The sequence below is a fragment of the Triturus cristatus genome, chromosome 1_1 (assembly GCF_964204655.1).
Source record: "Triturus cristatus chromosome 1_1, aTriCri1.1, whole genome shotgun sequence".
Taxonomy (NCBI): Eukaryota; Metazoa; Chordata; class Amphibia; order Caudata; family Salamandridae; genus Triturus; species Triturus cristatus.
This window is the reverse complement of record NC_140579.1, coordinates 135851621-135871711: the sequence shown is the minus strand read 5'-3', so window position 1 is coordinate 135871711 and position 20091 is coordinate 135851621. Positions and strand designations below refer to the sequence as shown.

Here is a 20091-nt window from a genome sequence, read left to right as displayed (position 1 = left end):
AGTTTGGGCTACTCGATCAAAGCTGGAAGTAGCCATAGTCACTATGATAGTAGCCCTCTTGCTTGCTCATCCTTCTCGGATGCATTTTGTGTGTGCCTCAGTCTGCTGATGAAATGCATCGCGCCTGTACCAGGTGTGGGCTGAGAACCGAGCAGAACAGAGAGTTTGGGCTACTCGATCAAAGCTGGAAGTAGCCATAGTCGCTATGATAGTAGCCCTCTTGTTTGCCCATCCTTCCTGGATGCATTTTGTGTGTGCCTCAGTCTGCTGATGAAATGCATCGCGCCTGTACCAGGTGTGGGCTGAGAACCGAGCAGAACAGAGAGTTTGGGCTACTCGATCAAAGCTGGAAGTAGCCATAGTCACTATGATAGTAGCCCTCTTGCTTGCCCATCCTTCTCGGATGCATTTTGTGTGTGCCTCAGTCTGCTGATGAAATGCATCGCGCCTGTACCAGGTGTGGGCTGAGAACCGAGCAGAACAGAGAGTTTGGGCTACTCGATCAAAGCTGGAAGTAGCCATAGCCGCTATTATAGTAGCCCTCTTGTTTGCCCATCCTTCCTGGATGCATTTTGTGTGTGCCTCAGTCTGCTGATGAAATGCATCGCGCCTGTACCAGGTGTGGGCTGAGAACCGAGCAGAACAGAGAGTTTGGGCTACTCGATCAAAGCTGGAAGTAGCCATAGTCGCTATTAGCTGCTCCGATCTCATCTTGACACACCTTTTACAAGTCCTCCTACTATATATATATATATATATATATATATATATATATATATATATATATATATATATATATATATATATATATGTATATATATATGTATATATATATATATATATATTCACTGAAAAAACCATAGGTTTCACACATGTTATAGTTAGCGGAAATTTTACTGATAAAAAACCAATGAAATTCCCCCGTTATAGTTACTGCAGGCAACTATAACTCACGCGACCGCAATCCTCTGCTGATGCTAATACTGTATTTAGACACTTATTTGCCCATGTCTTCTTCCATACATTTTTAGCTATACATATATTACAAATATTTTTTTTCATAAAGACACATATGTCATCAGCAGAAGATTGCGGTCGCGTGAGTTATAGTTGCCTGCAGTAACTATAACGGGGGAATTTCATTGGTTTTTTATCAGTAAAATTTCCGCTAACTATAACATGTGTGAAACCTATGGTTTTTTCAGTGAATTTGCAAGGTTTTTCAAATGCTAATTCCTAACTATAACGTGTGTGAAACCTATGGTTTTTTCAGTGAATTTGTACGGTTTTTTAAATGCTAAGTTACTTTACGCCATTCGTGGCGTGCGCGCCCACTTAACGCAGTTCGTTCCGTGCGCGCACGGTGCGCTTCGTTAGTGCCGTGCACGCGGTGCGCTACGCGCACCGCGTGCCCACGTTACGCTAGATGGGCCATGTACGCACGATGCGCTTCGCGCACCGTGCGCACATGGAGGACATATGATGCACTTCGTTTTGAAAGGTAATATTTTAATTTTTCGTATATTTTATAAGCCATGCACAAATGGTGCCCTTCGGGCACCATTTGCACACGGGGTGGAGAGAGTGTGGATAATTTTTTTCGTTATTATTTTTTGGTTAAATATTTTTGTTTATCTCAGCTGTAATAAGCAATGCACAATTGGTGCCCTTCGGGCACCAATTGCACACGGGATGGAGAAAGTGTGGATAATTTTTTTTTTTTTATAATTTTTTACCGTACGCGTACGGTAAGCGTAATCGGCGAAATTAACGAAAAAATAAAAATTCAGTTTTTGGCCTTGGGGGGTCTTTTGGAACTCCTTCATCATGGCTATGTGTGTGGGATTTGTCTAGACAGCCCCTTTACATGTTTTTGGACTGTATATATTAAAAATCACTCTCAGTGCGAGAGAGAAAATGGCGGCCGCCGCTTCCTGGTTTCGGCCGATTCGAATGTTTACTAAGATCTAAGAGCCAATCAGAATTGCGCTCGCGCACGCCACCGTACGCGTACGGTAAGCGTACCGTAAGCGCACCGTAAGCTGGCTCAGATATATATATTGATTTAAAGGCTATTTTCTCAGAATCTACTGAACAGATTTACACCAAACCTACAAATGCACTTCCTTGACCTGAGGACTACCTCTCTGCCAAATTTCTAGTAATTCTGTTCAGCCGTTCGGGCTGTAGCCCTGTCTAAAGGTCCTATGGAAAAATGCATGGGAAAAACGCGTTTTGGGACCCCCCTTTTATCTCAGCCCCTGCTTGACGAATCCCCCCGAGACTTTCAGGGAAGGAGCGGAGCGTAGCGCCCCACCTATTTTGAAAAATTTGCGAGGATTCGTCGACCGGCGCCAAAGTTATTCAAAATAGAATGTTGCGGATTTCCTATGGAAACGTGGTCCTAACTATAACTACCTACTGGCGACCGTAGGTAATATATATATATATATATATATATATATATATATATATATATATATATATTCACTGAAAAAACCATAGGTTTCACACACGTTATAGTTACGAATTAGCATTTTAAAAACCTTGCAAATTCACTTAAAAAACCATAGGTTTCACACATGTTATAGTTACGAATTAGCATTTAAAAAACCTTGCAAATTTACTTAAAAAACCATAGGTTTCACACATGTTATAGTTAGCTGGACATTTCACTCTTAAAAAACCAATGAAATTCCCCCGTTATAGTTAGTGCAGGCAACTATAACTCACGCGACCGCAATCCTCTGCTGATGACGTCAGATATTACATCACTGTATTTAGACACTTATTTACCCATGTCTTCTTCAATTAATCTTTAGCTATACATATATTACAAATATTTATTTTTCATAAAGACACATATGTCATCAGTGATGTAATATCTGACGTCATCAGCAGAGGATTGCGGTCGCGTGAGTTTTTTTTTTTTTTAAATCGCGAGGTGTGCGCCGTGCGCGCACGGTGCGCTTTGCGCACCGGGCACGCACCGTGCACGCTCGGTGCGTTTCGCGCACCGAGCACCCACGGTTCGCAGTGCATGCCATGCGCGCGCGGTGCGCGCACCTCGCAATTAAAAAAAAAAATGTTTTTTTCTCCCTTGGGGGTCCTTCTGTGACCCCCTGACCAAGGCTAGGGGGTCAGGAACTGTCCACTCTGCCCCCTTTTCACGTTCTCCACCTTTTTTCTTTCACCCCCTCAGACTGCGAGAGACAAAATGGCGGCCCACAATTCCTGGTTTCGACCGATTCGAATGTTTACCGACATATAACAACCAATCAGAATTGCGCTCGCGCACGGCAGGGTGCGCGCACAGTGCGCGCACTGTGCGTGCGTATAGATATTGATATGCTTTTAAATGCTATTTTCTCAGGAAATACTGAACAGATTTAGACCAGACCTGCAAAAGGCACTTCATTGACCTTATGGCTACCTCTCTACCTAATTTCACGTAATTCTGTTCAGCCGTTCGGGCTGTAGCTGCGACTAAAGGTCCTATGGAAAAATGCATGGGGAAAACGCGTTTTGGGACCCCCCTTTTTCTCGGCCCCCGCTTGACAGATCACCCCGAGACTTTCAGGGTAGGAGCTGAGCGGAGCGCCCCATTAGTTTTGAAAATTTCGCGAGGATTCGTCAACCGGCGCCAAAGTTATTCAAAATAGAATTTTGAGATTTCCTATGGAAACTAGGTTGTAACTATAACTATCTACTGGCGACCGCCAGTAGATAATATATATATATATATATATATATATATATATATATATATATATATATATATATTCCCCCGTTATAGTTAGTGCAGGCAACTATAACTCACGCGACCGCAATCCTCTGCTGATGCTAATACTGTATTTAGACACTTATTTGCCCATGTCTTCTTCCATAAATTTTTAGCTATACATATATTACAAATATTTTTTTTTCATAAGGACACATATGTCATCAGCAGAAGATTGCGGTCGCGTGAGTTATAGTTGCCTGCACTAACTATAACGGGGGAATTTCATTGGTTTTTTATCAGTAAAATTTCCGCTAACTATAACATGTGTGAAACCTATGGTTTTTTCAGTGAATTTGCAAGGTTTTTTAAATGCTAATTCCTAACTATAACGTGTGTGAAACCTATGGTTTTTTCAGTGAATTAGTACGGTTTTTTAAATGCTAAGTTACTTTACGCCATTCGTGGCGTGCGCGCCCACTTAACGCAGTTCGTTCCGTGCGCGCACGGTGCGCTTCGCGCACCGTGCGCTCACAGTAAGCACGCGGTACGCTTGGCGCACCGCGCGCCCACTTTACGCAGTTAGTGCCGTGCACGCACGGTGGGCACGCGGTGCGCGTAGCGCACCGCGTGCCCACGTTACGCTAGATGGGCCATGTACGCATGATGCGCTTCGCCAACCGTGCGCACATGGAGGACATATGATGCACTTCGTTTTGAAAGGTAAGATTTTAATTTTTCACATATGTTATAAGCCATGCTCAAATGTTGCCCTTCGGGCACCATTTGCACACGGGGTGGGGAGAGTGTGGATAATTTTTTTTTTTAAATATTTTTTTACCGTACGTGTACGGTAAGTGTAATCGGCGAAATTAGCGAAAATATAAAAATTCCGTTTTTGGCCTTGGGGGATCTTTGGGGACTCCCTCAACATGGCTAGGTGCTTTGGAGCTGTCCAAACAGCCCCTTTACATGTTTTTGTCCTTTGTTTTTTAATCCACACTCTCAGTGCGAGAGAGAAAATGGCGGCCGCCGCTTCCTGGTTTCGGCCGATTCGAATGTTTACTAAGATCTAAGAGCCAATCAGAATCGCGCTCGCGCACGTCACCGTACGCGTACGGTAAGCGCACCGTAAGCGCACCGTAAGCTGGCTCAGATATATATATTGATTTAAAGGCTATTTTCTCAGAATCTACTGAACAGATTTACACCAAACCTACAAAAGGCACTTCCTTGACCTGAGGACTACCTCTCTGCCAAATTTCAAGTAATTCTGTTCAGCCGTTCGGGCTGTAGCTGTGTCTAAAGGTCCTATGGAAAAATGCATGGGAAAAACGCGTTTTGGGACCCCCCTTTTATCTCAGCCTCCGCTTGACGAATCCCCCCGAGACTTTCAGGGTAGGAGCGGAGCGTAGCGCCTCACCTATTTTGAAAAATTCGCGAGGATTCGTCGACCGGCGTAAAAGTTATTCAAAATAGAATGTTGCGGATTTCCTATGGAAACGTGGTCCTAACTATAACTATATATATATATATATATATATATAGGAGTGATATAATAGAATATAATGGGGAACCATTAACATCTTGTGCACCTCAGGACCTGGAGGTCTGGTTTGAGCCCCTTTTTCCTGACATTTCCGGCACACATGCATACTCAGAAAAGGTTTCAAACAAGAATCCTTTCCTCACCTTCCTCGAGGAAGCAAACTTTTTGACACAAATCTCTGTCTACTGTTTTTTGGCAGATAGGGATTTGAGTCACAAACCACTGGTGGTTTCATAGGAATGCCCAAGTTCCACCCTTGCTACGCCCCCTTGAGGCAAAGTAACGTATAGCACTACTGTGCATTACCATGGAGCTACTTTCCAGTGCAAAACATGTTAGCATTGGAAAGTAAATCCCAAAATCGACGCTATGTGCTGGTTTTTATCACTTTTGCGATGCAAACCTGGCGCAAAGTGTTGACAAATTTGCCCCTTGTACTTTAGCAATTCTCTGGATAGGTAAGCCTAAATGTTAATACATTATACTTATTCAGTGGTAAATGTTCTACATGAAATACAAAGTAATTTGTTTTATTTATTCAGTGCTGGGATTTGCAGTGCAGCCAGACTGATAATACACTTGAGTTGCACGTTAAGCACAGGTCCTGCATGGGCGGGGCTTTCAGACAAGATTATACTGCGGGTCGCTGTCTTTTCCCTTTACATGGGTAACATAGGTATGCAATGATTTGATATAGAGGGTAACCTTATATTGGTATTGATTTTATGCTGTGTGGACATGTAAATTCTTACCTGACTATGACTAGTCCAAGCCTGCCGCTACAATGAGCTACTACTTAGATATAGGTGAGATCACAAATCCCTCTTCAGGTCAGGCATTTTTTATCCGCTTCCTTGATTGGATAATACAGGAACAGTGTTTGAGGAAGAGCCGGAAGTAATCATATCACACGCCTCCAAGGGGGAAAAAAAACATGTATGTTTGTACTTTCAGAGACAAATTCAATTTGAAATCTAGAAATGGGCCATACAGTGCAGTGAAATTTGTCCATCACATTCCAGCATTACCCATTGTGGCAGGAATGATATATTAAAGCATGTCAGTCCACCGAAACACAAAAATAATGAACTGTCAGAGACTCATACTAGAAAAAATGATAGATTGTGTTGGGAGGCCGGGCAACAGAGGATATTGATGACAAGGTAATAAAAGCTGAAGTTTGGTTTCCTGGCTTCCTAATAGAACATAACACACCCCTGGCAGTCGCTGAGCACGCTGGCTCGCTTTTCAGATTAATGTTTCCTGGTTCAAAAATAGCTGCAGAATTCTCGTGTACAAGGACCAGAGCCAGTCACATTGTTAATGGAGTGACTGCCCCATGCAGTATTGATGAGGCAAAAAAGGCTCCGGAGAAGAAAGCATGGTTTGGCCTAGCAACTGATGGAAGAAATGACGAAAATTATAAATATCTTATTTTAGTGCATCGAGAAGATCCAAATACGGGGCACGTTTTTACCTCATTGCTTCATATGTCTTCTATTTTTTGCTGTTTATTAACATTTTGATGTTTCCCATATTGTTTACATACAGTTTGCATAATAATGGCCAGAGTACGATTTAAGATTGTAACTCAAAGAAGTGACATGTATAGCGGCATAGTGCATAAAGCACAAAATAAAAAAAGCGTGCCTGTAGATAATGAATAAGGCTCCCTGTTTTCCGTTTTTACTGATTTTTACAAACTTTCGTTTTTTGTCTGTATTTTTCTTAAAATGGGGATAAAAACGGAAATTGGGTTGGTTTTTGAGTAATTCTAAATACTGTCTGCCATGACTGCCAGGCCAGTAGATGTATAGATTGATAGGTAAGGGGGTTAAAAAAGAAAGACATTTTAGTAAAGAGGCTTTAAAAGCAGTAGATATGCACATGGTTAATACTGAAATTTGCACATTTTCATATACGTGAATAGATTTATCTTCTGCGGGTGTTCACAGCACTGCAACCTGGCAGGCATTCAAGCACGAGTGCATATTTATCGGGTAAATAAATGCGGAAATACACCAGGTTCAGCTTCATTTTTCCACAAAACCCAAAATATATATGGATAAATACAGATAAAATAAACAAAAAATAAATATGGATAAATACAGATAAAATTAGCAAAAAATAAATATGGATAAATACAGACGGAAATGGCAAAAAAGTAAATACCATAAAACCGGGAGCCTTAATAATGAACAACGTGATATGATGAGCGGATGCATAATAAAGGTAGAGTACAGGACATCATTCACGAAACAGTTCCACAGCACGCATGATTTGGACTCCTCCACATTACGAAAGCAGGCACGTCAAAGTACTATCGAATGGTCAGCTCTGATAAACATGTAAACTGTGAACTGTGTCGCACCCAGCCTGTGTAAGCAGTGAACGGTTGTGTAAGCCCGATTTCGTGACATGACTATTGGGATGGAAATACCTGACTCAGCAAGAGGGTGATGCGGTGTAAGGTCGGTGTGTGGAGCAGTGTGGTCTCCGAGGCCTTGATATGCCTTCTGTTGTTGCAGGAGAAGCCCAGAGATTGTTTGACTACGTTATCAGAGGAAAAAAACGTAGTTGTAATAACGGTGCAACATATTCCTCTGATACCACTAATTGCACGAATGGTAGGCTGAACAGTGCACTCAGCAAACTCAGGAGCGAACAAAAGGATGAGAAACGAAAGGTGTATGATTCCAGCCGTCCATGGCATTTATGCCATTAGAGTGCACAAAAAGGCTTCAAAAGCCCTGTCTGCCAAAGTTGGTAAACAGATCTGTGACTGGGGGGTGAATGTTTTGCCAATGTGCAACTTTCCGTCCATCATCTTGTGTGCTTTGCTGTTCTCCCTTTGTGGGAAGGGTATGCCCAGACGTGGGTCCCTTGCTCACTACGCCACTGGAGTCAAGCTATCCTGGCTGAAGAGGGGTGAAACCCCGAAACCGGTCCTAGGATGCTTAATTCCGGTCCAGGGAAGACATGGCTTGGCAGTTGGGGCTGGACTGTTTCCATGAGGCACAGGGTCAAGACTGATTTGCATATGGCCATGTCTGAACTGGGGTGGTGTAGTGGGCAAAAGAACGATGGATTTAACCCAGATCTCTTGACTGGGGGAGAATGTATGCATTGTCAGCATTCCGTCCATCATTTGTTTGTTGTAACGCTTTTCGCCCTAAGTGGGATGGGTATTCCCAGACGTGGGACCCGTGCTCACTACGCCACTGGAGTCAAGCTATCCTGGCTGATGACGGCTGATAGCCAGAAACCGGTCCTAGGATGCTTGATTCCGGTCCAGGGAAGACATGGCTTGGCAGTTCGGGCTGGACTGTTCCCATGAGGCACAGGGTCAAGACTGATTTGCATATGGCCATGTCTGAAATGGGGTGGTGTGGTGAGCAAAATAACGATGGATTAAACCCAGATCTGTGACTGGGGGTGAATGTTTTGCCAATGTGCAACATTCCGTCCATCATTTTGTGTGTTTTGCTGTTCGCCCTATGTGGGAAGGGTATGTCCAGACGTGGGTCCCGTGCTCACTACGCCACTGGAGTCAAGCTATCCTGGCTGAAGAGGGGTGAAACCCCGAGACCGGTCCTAGGATGCTTGATTCCGGTCCAGGGAAGACATGGCTTGGCAGTTCGGGCTGGACTGTTCCCATGAGGCACAGGGTCAAGACTGATCTGCATATGGCCATGTCTGAACTGGGGTGGCGTAGTGGGCAAAATAACGATGGATTAAACCCAGATCTGTGACTGGGGGGTGAATGTTTTGCCAATGTGCATCATTCCGTCCATCATCTTGTGTGTTTTGCCAAAGTTGGTGCCAGGGTCCTAGACACATATTACCACTTTGAAAAAAATATGAAGCACAAAGGTTTACGCAGAGAGTATATGCATTTTACTGAGACAGAAGTCAGTAAAGTGATTAAAAATGTCAGTCCTAGGTGGCTAAGTTTGGGAAAGTCTGCAGAGAGAACGCTAAAGCGATGGGACTCACTGAAAACCTACTTTCTCTCAAACTTTGATCAGGCTGTTGAAGGAAACAAGAAAAGGGACGATCTGGTGATTGAGAACAGCGACTTGTAAAGCTTTTCAAAGTCCCAGTGACAAAACTTTATTTCATGTTTTTTCAGGCTGTGCTTCCAAGTTTTGATTATTTCAATATATTACTTCAAAGTGAGCCCCCAATGATGCAAGTTCTCCCCTCTTCAGCAATGCATCTTTTCCACAGTTTGATGGGGAACTTTAAAAAACCTCAAGTTATGGCTACAACTGCAAATTTGCCGCACATTGATGTTGAAAATCCAGACAATCATTTGCCACTTCATGAACTTTATATTGGCCTAATGACCAAACAGGTGGCCAGGAAAGTGGATCTTCTGGACTCATCAGAGTGCAACAAATTTCTAAATGAAGCAAAGTATTTTCACATAAATACTGCAAAGTACATGATAAGGTCAATGCCTGCATTAGAGGATGACACCCTCACGTCTCTCACATTCTTGGACCGTGACACCAGACTTCACGCTACCTCGGGACAAATTGAAATTCTAGCATCTTGATTTCCAGATGCGATTGAATCGAAGAGTCAGAAAGACTTCATCAATAATTTCATCAATATCAATGACCGTCAGGCAATGATATATCAAACACTGAAATAATTGATGAGGTTTGGGACAGTCTAACAAAATAAAAAACTTGTGTTACTGATCTGCCTTTATTTCTAAGCCTTGCAAATTGGCGAAGTTTCTTTTGTTATTGACACATAACATAACAATGCCCATTTTTGAATAGTTAGAAACATGTGTTCAGATTCAATGCACTGCCTAGGGAAGGACATCAGAAAGGAGCATGCACCAACCACTGTTTACTCCGAACTAACAGGAACAAGAAACACCTTAACTGGAATCCAAGCTTCAACTATGAATGTGTTCAAGTCGCAAAAAGCTGCCTGTTGTCAGTGGCAAACACCAGTGCCTCTCCTGCAGGCAGCAAAAAAGGCACATGCACAGCCATCACTAGTAGGTCTAAGAACTCTATCAAAATAGTTTCTGTCTATGGAACTGTATATCACATAGGATGTTGCCCCGGCGATGATACACTGATGAACTTCACTCTGTGCAGTGCTATAAGAGCTTGAAACACTTTGTTGCTTGAATATATGTATTTCTGAAACCTTAATTAAAAGTTATTGTGAAAAAAATTGTTTGTGTTGTGTCCTTATTAAGATGACAGAAGAAGACACAGAAGCAGACGTGTAGTACTCCTGCTCTTTATTATATAGATTCCTTTTTTCACATTTGTTCTTCTATGTCTGGTGGAGCTTGTCTCCACCATGCTGTCCCTTGTCTATCCTACAGTGGAATGCCCTTTGTGACTCTTAGTTCCTGCCTTTCCTCAGCCCAACACAGGTTGTGGTGCCCAGTGTCCTGGCTGTGCTCCTGAGATGGCTCTATCCTGCAGGGTCCTAATGTCCCTGCACCATGGCACTTTCTATCAGTTCATATTCCTTAATGTCACACAAGTTGAAACCGGTGACACAAAGAACACATCTGCTTTGTAAGGACCACAGTGTCTTATTCTCCAGATCTCATCTTTATGGCCAGCTCATCTTCACCACTCTTTCATCTTTGCCACCAGCTCGCTGCCTAGGTGTGCACACAGACTTGAATTTCTTGCGCCACCAGATTTTCTCAAACGGGGAATGTAAAAATACTACTGCAGCAATAGTATCTGCTCTAATTTGCTCTCCCAACCTCATCTTGACCACCAGCTCATTCTCCAGGTGCACAGATGTGTACTGTTGTGCTACCAGACAGTCACAAATATTAACTTAGATTACAAAGGCACAACTGGTGTATTATGTGGGTAAGAACACCTTTTTGTAATTTGATGTCATCTTCATTACCCCCCTTGCATTTGTCGCTATCTCTTCTTCGCAGTGTATGGGCTCATATATTTTTTCCCATTATGTTAACTTGTCCTACATTTATGATATTAATAGGTATGACCTGCTTCCTGGAAGTGTGTTTACTACATTCTACCCACTGGGGTGTGTATGACCTATTTCTATGAAACACAATTTGTTTCTTGAAGATGGTAAAACAAATCTCTCCTAGTTACCGCTATGGCCTGTCTGGCATTATTCAGGCCTTTGTCGCCACGCACGTTTCTCCCTCTCATCGGAGTTGAAATGTTTACATGTATGTAAAGGAGTCAATCATGTGTATGACAATTTTACCATGTTTAAAAGGAGAGCACAGCACTTAACCACTGGTTAGCATGAGTAAAGTGTGCAGAATACTACAGTCAACAAAAACAGGTCCAGCAAAAGTAGGCAAAAGCGTGGGGGAAGGGCATGGAAAAGACGGCCATTTCCAACAATTCCCAAGCAGGGTTACTACAAACATCTCCTTATAGCACATGACTGGCTCCCTGATAACTCCAGGATCAAATGCAAGGAGTTCTGCATCATCCATGAAGCACACTAGATAGAGCAAAGGTCTGGTCCACCAGGCACCTACAGAAACTGGCTCCACACTCCGCACGTGCGCCCATCGAGTCACCCAAGGAATAGTCGGGAAGCACTGAGAAGGATCCCTGGGTGTTCTCGGACTTCGATTCTTGCAAACCAAACTATGCAGACTTTCATCAACTGAAGTCACCAACAGAAAAAACTGCTTGGGAATGACCTGGTGCTTGAAAAGTTCACAATCACGATCAACGGTGTCATCACCGAAAGAAAAAGCGTCTGTTATGACTTGGCACTTCAGAAGTTTGTGACTGCGACAGGCACTTTCATCACCAGGAGAGGAAGTGCCTGTCACAGCTTGGTACTGACAAAGGATCACACTTATATTGTCTCAACCTCAAGATCATGATTGTGACCTGGGTTCAAAGCCGGAGATACCAGAACACCCAAGCCTTGACGGTACCGTGTGCAGAGCCCCTACCCACAAATAACTCTTACTGACTCCTGGGAAACCGGTAACAACAACCTCTCAACAGGCTTAGCTTCCAGCCTGATCCTCGCATGACTACTACACTACTGTGGGGGAGACGGTGGCAGGAGACAAAGCCCTTAGGGCCACCGATTGTGAAGTTGCACTGGTGCTGTGATGTTACCTGAGAGAACCTGGGGTAATCTCAGATAATACTAACTCCCTGGTGAGTAATATGTACTACTGTATGTGTGTATCTACTACTGTCCTCTGCATTGTTAATATATGTGTTGTGAATAAAGCCATTTTTCTTTTTTGAGTAAAAGCATTGGGCTGACAATGAATTATTGAGTTCTGTTACATGTTAACAGAGTTCTCAGTCACTGCCTCCACAATTAAGCCTTGGTCTGCTCAACATCACTGCCCTGAGAGTCGAGTTCTAAAGGGGTGTACTCGGTGGTCAGTTTGGGGTCCAATAGTAACGTAAATCCCTAGAACATGTTACTGTTTGAGGCCAGTAATGCCTGGTTGCCCTGGGAGTCCTAAAAGAGTTCCAACTCTCAATGTCTGTCTCCCTACCTCCTCTTCAGCTCCTGTTGTTTGTCTCCCTACCTCCTCTTCAGCTCCTGTTGTCTGTGTCCCTAACTTCTCATCAGCTCCTGTTTTCTGTCTCTCTACCTACTCGTCAGCTCCTGTTGTCTTTCTCCCTGCCTCCTCGTCAGCTCTCACTGTTTGTCTCCCTACTTCCTCTTCAGCTCCTGTTGTGTGTCTCCCTACCTCCTCTTCAGCTCCTGTTGTGTGTCTCCCTACCTCCTCATCAGATCTCGTTGTCTGTCTTCCTTCATCCTCATCAGCTCTCACTGTCTGTCTCCCTACCTTCTCATCAGCTCTTGTTCTCTGTCTAACTCCCTCCTCGTCAGCTCTCATTGTCTGTCTCCCTACCTCCGCATCAGCTCTCACTGTCTGTCTCCCTAGCTCCTCATCAGCTCTCACTGTCTGTTCCCCTACCTCCTCGTCAGCTCCCGTTGTCTGTCTCTCTACCTCCTTATCAGCACTCGTCAGTCTCTCTACCTCCTCATCAGCTCTCACTGTCTGTCTCCATTCCTCCTCATCTGCTCTCGTTGCCTGTCTCCCTACCTCTTCGCCAGCTCCCGTTGTCTGTTTCCCTACCTCCTCGTCAGGGCTCGAGTCGGGGTACCACGCGGGTGGACGGCGTCCCCCCACTTATTTTACCAGGTTTTTCCGGGTGGACGCCGTCCCCCCTGCCCAAAAGCTGGACAGCATTGTGTGAGCAAAGAGCCCGGGTGGGAGGGAAGTTTCCCGTAAATTACCAAAGATATGCTAATATTTGTAATTGGAGACTTTAAGAGGCACCGGTGGTGTGTGCAGGCTGGAGTGATTGGGAGGCGGAGCGAGCAGGCGTTGGCGGTTAACGCTTGGAATGTGTGTCCTTCTGTATCTTGTGCACTTTTGAGCACTTCGTTGTGCAACTGGGGCACCCCCTCGGGGGAGTGGGGGGGAGGGGGGGGGGGTTGCAAAGGACATCGAGGAACAGACCAGGGGTAGCAGTGCTGTGAAATGCCCCGTCATCTAAAGGCATATGAATACTCATGAGATTCCTGTTGTGACGTCACTTCCGGTGACAGCGTCCCCCCACTTCTTTTCATGAGATTCCTGTTGTGACGTCACTTCCGGTGACAGCGTCCCCCCACTTCTTTTCATGAGATTCCTGTTGTGACGTCACTTCCGGTGACAGCGTCCCCCCACTTCTTTTTTTAGGACTTGTGCCCTGCTCCTCGTCTGCTCTTGTTGACTGTCTATCTACCTTCTCGTCAGCTACTTTTGTCTGTCTCCCTACCTCCTCTTCAGCTCAAACTGTTTCTCTACTTCCTCTTTAGCTTCTGTTGTGTGTCTCCCTACCTCCTCATCTGCTCTTGTTGTCTGTCTCTCTACCTTCTCGTCATCTCCCGTTGTCTTTCTCCCTACCTCCTCGTCAGCTCTCGTCGTTTTTCTCCCTACCTCCTCGTCAGCTCTCATCTGTCTCCCTACCTCCTCATCAGGTCCCGCATCAGCTCCTGTTGTCTGTCTCCCTAGCTTCTCATTAGCTCCTGTTGTCTTTCTCCCTACCTCCTCGTCAGCTCTCGTCGTTTTTCTCCCTACCTCCTCGTCAGCTCTCATCTGTCTCGCTACCTCCTCATCAGGTCCCGCATCAGCTCCCATTGTCTGTCTCCCTACCTCCTCGTCAGCTCCCGTTGTCTGTCTTCCTGCCCCCTCATCAGCTCTCACTGTCTGTCTCCCTATCTCCTTGTCAGCTCTCGTTGTCTGTCTCTCTGCCTCCCCGCTAGCTCCCATTGTCTGCCTCCCTACCTACTCGTCTGCTTTCCTTGTCAGTCTAACTACTTCCTCATCAGCTCCTGTTGTCTGTCTCCCTGCCTCCTCCTCAGCTCCCATTGTCTTTCTCCCTGTCTCCTCATCAGCTCTCATCATTTGTTTCCCTACCTCCTCATCAGCTCTCGTCAGTCTCCCTACCTCCTTGTCAGGTCCTGCATCAGCTTTCGTTGTCTGACTCCCTACCTCCTCATCAGCTCTCGTTGTCTGTATCCCTAACTCCTCGTCAGCTCCCGTTGTCGGTCTCCCTACATCCTCATCAGCTCTCGTTGTCTGTCTCCATACCTCCTCATCAGCTCTTGTCTGTTGTCCTACCTCCTCGTCAGCTTCCGTTGTATGCCGTCCTACCTCCTTGTCAGCTCCCGTTGACTGTCTCCCTACCTCTACATCAGCTCCCATTGTTTGTCTCCCTATCTCCTCGTCAGCTCCCGGTCTGTCTCCCTACCTCCTTGTCAGCTCCTGTTGTCTGTCTCCCTACCTCCTCATTAGCTATCACTGTCTGTCTCCCTACCTCTTCACCAGCTCCCGTTCTCAGTCTCACTACCTCCTCATCAGGTCTCGTTGTCGGTCTCCCAACCTCCTAATCAGCTCTCAATGTCTGTCTCCATACCTCCTCATCAACTCTTGTTGTCTGTTGTCCTACCTCCTCCTCGGCTCCCTTTGTCTGCCATCCTGCCTCCTAATCAGCTATCACTGTCTGTCTCCCTACCTCCTCGTCAGGTCCAGATGTTCGTCTCCCTAACTCCTTGTTTTCTGTTTTCTGTCTCCCTACCTCCTCATCAGCTGCACTCTCACTGTCTGTCTCCCTACCGCCTCATCAGCTGTCTTTGTCTGTCTCCCTACCTCCTCATCAGGTCCTGTTGTCTGCCTCCCTACATCCATGTCAGCTCCTGTTGTCTGTCTCCCTACATCATAAACCATAAAGATCCACCATCAGAACATGTTTTTGAAAGAATATCGAAAAATGTCCTCCCGGGTAGTGTGTGTTTTCTACAATGGTAGAAAAGGAACACACAGTGTTGTTAAAATACCCCTCACACACCAAAAGGGCCCTTGGTGTCATGCTTCATCATAGGGGTCTTCCCGCCCCTCTACGGGACGGGGCGTGCTACAACCTACGACTACGTGGGATCACCTTTTGGTTTGTGAAAAACGACTATGTGTTTTGTATGGGAGTGAGTGCAAGGGTCAGGAGTGGATGGGTAGGTGAGGTTAAAAAATACCTGGCTCGTCGGTTTTGAAAAAATCTTTAATATACCTGTGACCTGGTATTAGTAAAAATAAGGGGGCGGAGGTAGATATGCCTCAATGAGCTGTGCCTTCTAGGTGTGTCAACATGTTTCGAAGCTCCCCAGGCTTCTTCGTCAGGACTAGAATGATCCCACGATTCAATGTGTACTGAAAAATTATGCTAATAGTCACAAGAGTTATAGTGCATTTCGATTCCCAATGCACTTGTTGGATACCTGATTAAGTATCATGAATTAGTTAATCTGAAATACAGCAAGGAGGTACAAGTGTTTTAATGCGTGACATATAATATAGCCAGCCATGGTGAACATAAATATACCTGCAATAAAGAAGTGAAATGAGTGACCATGTATGTCTTTATCATTAATCTTAGTGCAGTTCAATGGTGGCGTGTCCCGCTAAAGTAGTAGGAGGAAACAGAGACAGACAAAGACACACATACATTAAACATAAAGCACATACACTATGTCAAAGGATCAGGTCTCGCGATCCCTAGGGTTGGGTTAAAAGATGAATTTTTAAAAAAAAAAGGGGGGGGGGTGTTGGTTAGTTCCTGAATGGAAGGAGCATAGTGATGGAAAAGAGTAGACCTACTCGAATTGATAAGTAAAATTGCCCCATGCGCCTAAAACGGGGTGCCTGTCTTCGCAACCTAGAGAGAAACTCATATATGCAAAGACATCAGTACCGGTAAAGGGTACTTCGGCGTACCATCGTACTGACTGGACAATGGAGCCTTGTGGGCGGGGGTTTAAATACGATCGTTAATTGGAGTTCCCGCTGTGGCGGGAATCGCGGATAGCATACACCTACGCGAGTCAAAGGATTTAGAGGCTGGAGTGCTAACCCGCAGTATATCCCCATGCGGTTTCCGGTTTGTCAGTCATCCGGATGCAGAGTACGCGTCAATGCACATGAGGAGTGACGGGGGGCGCGTAGAGCGCTGTGAGTACGGAGCGGGTGCACACGTGATGACGTGTGCACTGGAAAAAGAGGCTGGGGCGCCAGATTGATAAAAATATGAAAATTAAATAAAGCGAAGGTGTGTTATTGTCTTAGCTCATCATTATCAGACTGGGTCGCTGGTCTTAATCCATAAAAAGGTAAATCAAATGGAAAAAGGACACGAAAAACGGGGAATGTCCCATCAGTGAACTGAGGGTAATGGGGACAAAATAATGGGGGTGATACAAAATCCCTTTCAGGAGAATCGAGTAGGAGGGAAGCTCATTAAATCAGGAGCCACTTCAAGATGAAGGACTTATTGGCTAATTATTAGTGTACTACTGCTAGTACCAAGGTAATAGGTGCACAAAGGTAGTCTTGCTGGGTGGCTTAGCCTAGTGGGTAAAGGCATGTGAAATTATTTTTCAACACAATGCGGGTGGTTGAGGGAATCTTATATGGGCGGTTCATGAGAATTGGTTCCACGGTATATCGTCGTTGAGCCCTTCGACGTGTGTACCCAAGCAGAATACCCATCTTTGTTCTTTCTCAAAGAGGCCAGTTTCACTATTCACTTGCTCAATGACAGTCCACTTCAGGTCATTCGTTCCATGATTAATGGTTTGGTAGTGGGTGGCCATCTTAGTTGTGCTTCTCTTGCAATGAATGTTGCTCTTATGCTCCCCGATGCGGATCTTGACAGGTCTTGACGTCATTCCAATGTATTCAAGGTTGCACGGGCAGGTGATCATGTAGATGGTGTTCTTATTTTTATAATTCGTGAAACCCCTTTGTTCCCATTTACTGCCATTTCTGAATTGCAAAAACCTGCTTTTGCAGGTTAAGTGGCATGTGCTGCAGCTACCGCAAGGATGGTGGCCCTGGACCGGGGGTAGAAGTTGGTCCACAGGTCTTGTGGTTGGTGTCTTTTTGGGTCTGGTGTTAACCAGCATGTCTTTTAAATTTCTCCCTCTCTTATGAGCGAACATGGGTTTGGGAAAATTTAATTGCCAACTGTTGAGGAGTCTCCAGTGTTTGTTCACCACCTTTGTGATCTGGTTTGAATGTGTATTAAAGGTGGTTACACAGATGGGTCGTTCATGTTGTTCATTAGTCATTCTATCCTCCAACAAAGAGTCTTGATTATTATTCCTTGCTCTTTTCATGGCTTTGTCAATGACGTCTTTGGGATAGTTTTGTTGCAGCAGTTTGGTTTTTAAATCTGCCGCTTGACTTCTGTAGTGGTTGAGTTCGGTACAGTTCCTCTGAAGGCGGAGGAATTGTCCGTACGGGAGATTATCCCTCAGATGGCGTGGATGAAATCTGTTATACATGAGCAGGCAGTTCTTAGCTGTAGGTTTGAAGTGTGTCGTGGTTTTAAGGGTACCTTCATCAGGGTAAATGTTTAGATCTAAGAAGACCAGATTAGTGCTGGAGGTGGAACTTATGAATTTCAGAAAACTATTCTGATCATTCAGCCATATCATGAAGGCTTCGGTGGAGGTGGTGTCCCCTTCCCACATCACTAGTATGTCATCTATATACCGTTTCCACGTTTTTGTGTTGTTGAAGAAAGGGTTTGTGGGGTTCAGGATTATTTTAGACTCCAGATGGTGCACGTAAACACCCGCTAGACTTGGAGCAAAGGTGCTCCCCATGCTGGTACCGTGTTTCTGTAGGTAGTATGTGTCTTCATACATGAAGTAATTCATGGTAAGTGCCAAAGAAACACACTCCATCACCACATGGCGTGGTTTCTGGTATTCCCTTTCAGCAGAGAACAAAACCTCCTCAATTATAGTTAGTGTTTCGTCGTGAGGGAGACTCGTATAAAGGCTCTTAACATCGAGTCCTATTAGGATGTGTTTAGCCGTGTCAAACTCTATATTTTGGAGTAATTGGAGCACTGCCTTGGTGTCCTTTAGATAGGTATCTGTCAGTTGGACCATTGGGCGGAGGAATGCATCCGCAAATTTGGATAAGGGTTCCAAAATGGAATCGATCCCTGAAACAATAGGGCGTCCTGGTGGTTGTTCTAGATTTTTAGGGATCTTAGGTATCGTGTAGAAGTATGGGACTCTTGGAGATTTTTTTGTAAGGAATTCAGCCTCCTTCTTTGATATCCAGTTGTGGGCCGAAGCCTCTTCAACCATGGTAGCTATAATGACCCTGATGGATTCAGTGGGGTCATTGCGGATAATCTCATAGTTCCTAGTGTCATCAAGACGTTTCCTGCATTCGTTGTCGTAGGCGGCGTTCGTCTGAATCACGATGGCACCGCCTTTGTCAGCTGGTTTGATGACCATGTCTCTATTAAGGGATAGTTGGCGTATCGCTTCCCTCTCTTCGTTGGAGGTGTTCTGGAAGGCAGTTTTTTCTGACACGGATAGATCTTGCATTTCCTTCATTACAGCCTTTTCAAAGGCTAGTAATTCCACAGGTTGAGCCGAAACTGGGGGGATAAAGGTAGACTTTAACCGGAGACCAGTGTCCTGGTCCTCTCCCTCCGGTTTCTCTTTGTCTTTAAAGAAGGCTTTTAGTTTCAGTTTACGGAGGAATTCTTTCATCTCAGCACACGTTCTGAATTTATCAATCCGATTTGTGGGTACAAACCCTAAACGTCTCTCTAGGACTTGTTCCTGTGTGGATGTCAGTTGGTGATCAGTCAGATTAACCACTAGATTTATCTTTTGCTGGTAGAGGGTTGGGCGTTCGTTACGTTGGTCATGCTTCTTGTTGATACCCGTGATGTCTCGTCTTTTGTCGTGGACCAGTGCTGGTCTGACCCCACTAGTTCCAGAGCCATCCTGAGCCCACCTCCCTTTCCATTACAGGTGATTTACAGGATTTACAAGAGTTTTCATATGTGCTCTCCTGTCAGCCCGGGACCCCTCGGACCCTGCTGTCCGCTACCTACAACGACGAGGAGATGTTCCACTACAACTTCCAGACGCAGAGGACGGAGGCCCACCTGCCTGACTTCCAGAAGTGGGAGCAGTACCCCTTCGACCTCTCCACCGTCCCCCACGAGGCTAAGCTGTGCCAGCTCATCCTGGCGCAACTGGACTGGTACCTGGCAGACATCATGCCGCAGGCCACAGGTGAGCGCAGGGGTGTCAGGCTCTCAGGGGGCTGGAGACAAGGGCTGGATGGGGGCAGGAAGGGGGGTTTCTGGACATGAGGGGGAGGGAAGGATTCCCAGCACTGGAGATGTTCCTGTGGTCCTGAATGGGTGGCCAAGGTTCTGCAAAGACAATGTGTGATCTTCAGCACTTTCTTCAATCACTCTGTGCTTCT

General features: G+C 45.2%; 1 protein-coding gene across 1 annotated transcript in view; it reads left to right on the top strand.

Annotated features, from left to right (window-relative positions):
• Nucleotides 1-20091, top strand: part of LOC146869815 (HLA class II histocompatibility antigen, DM alpha chain) — a 69930-nt gene that overhangs the window by 5031 nt on the left and 44808 nt on the right. Inside the window, exon 2 of the mRNA XM_085617958.1 lies at nt 19629-19895. Coding sequence (XP_085474084.1) covers nt 19629-19895 — 267 coding nt within the window. The remainder of the gene's footprint in view (nt 1-19628; nt 19896-20091) is intronic.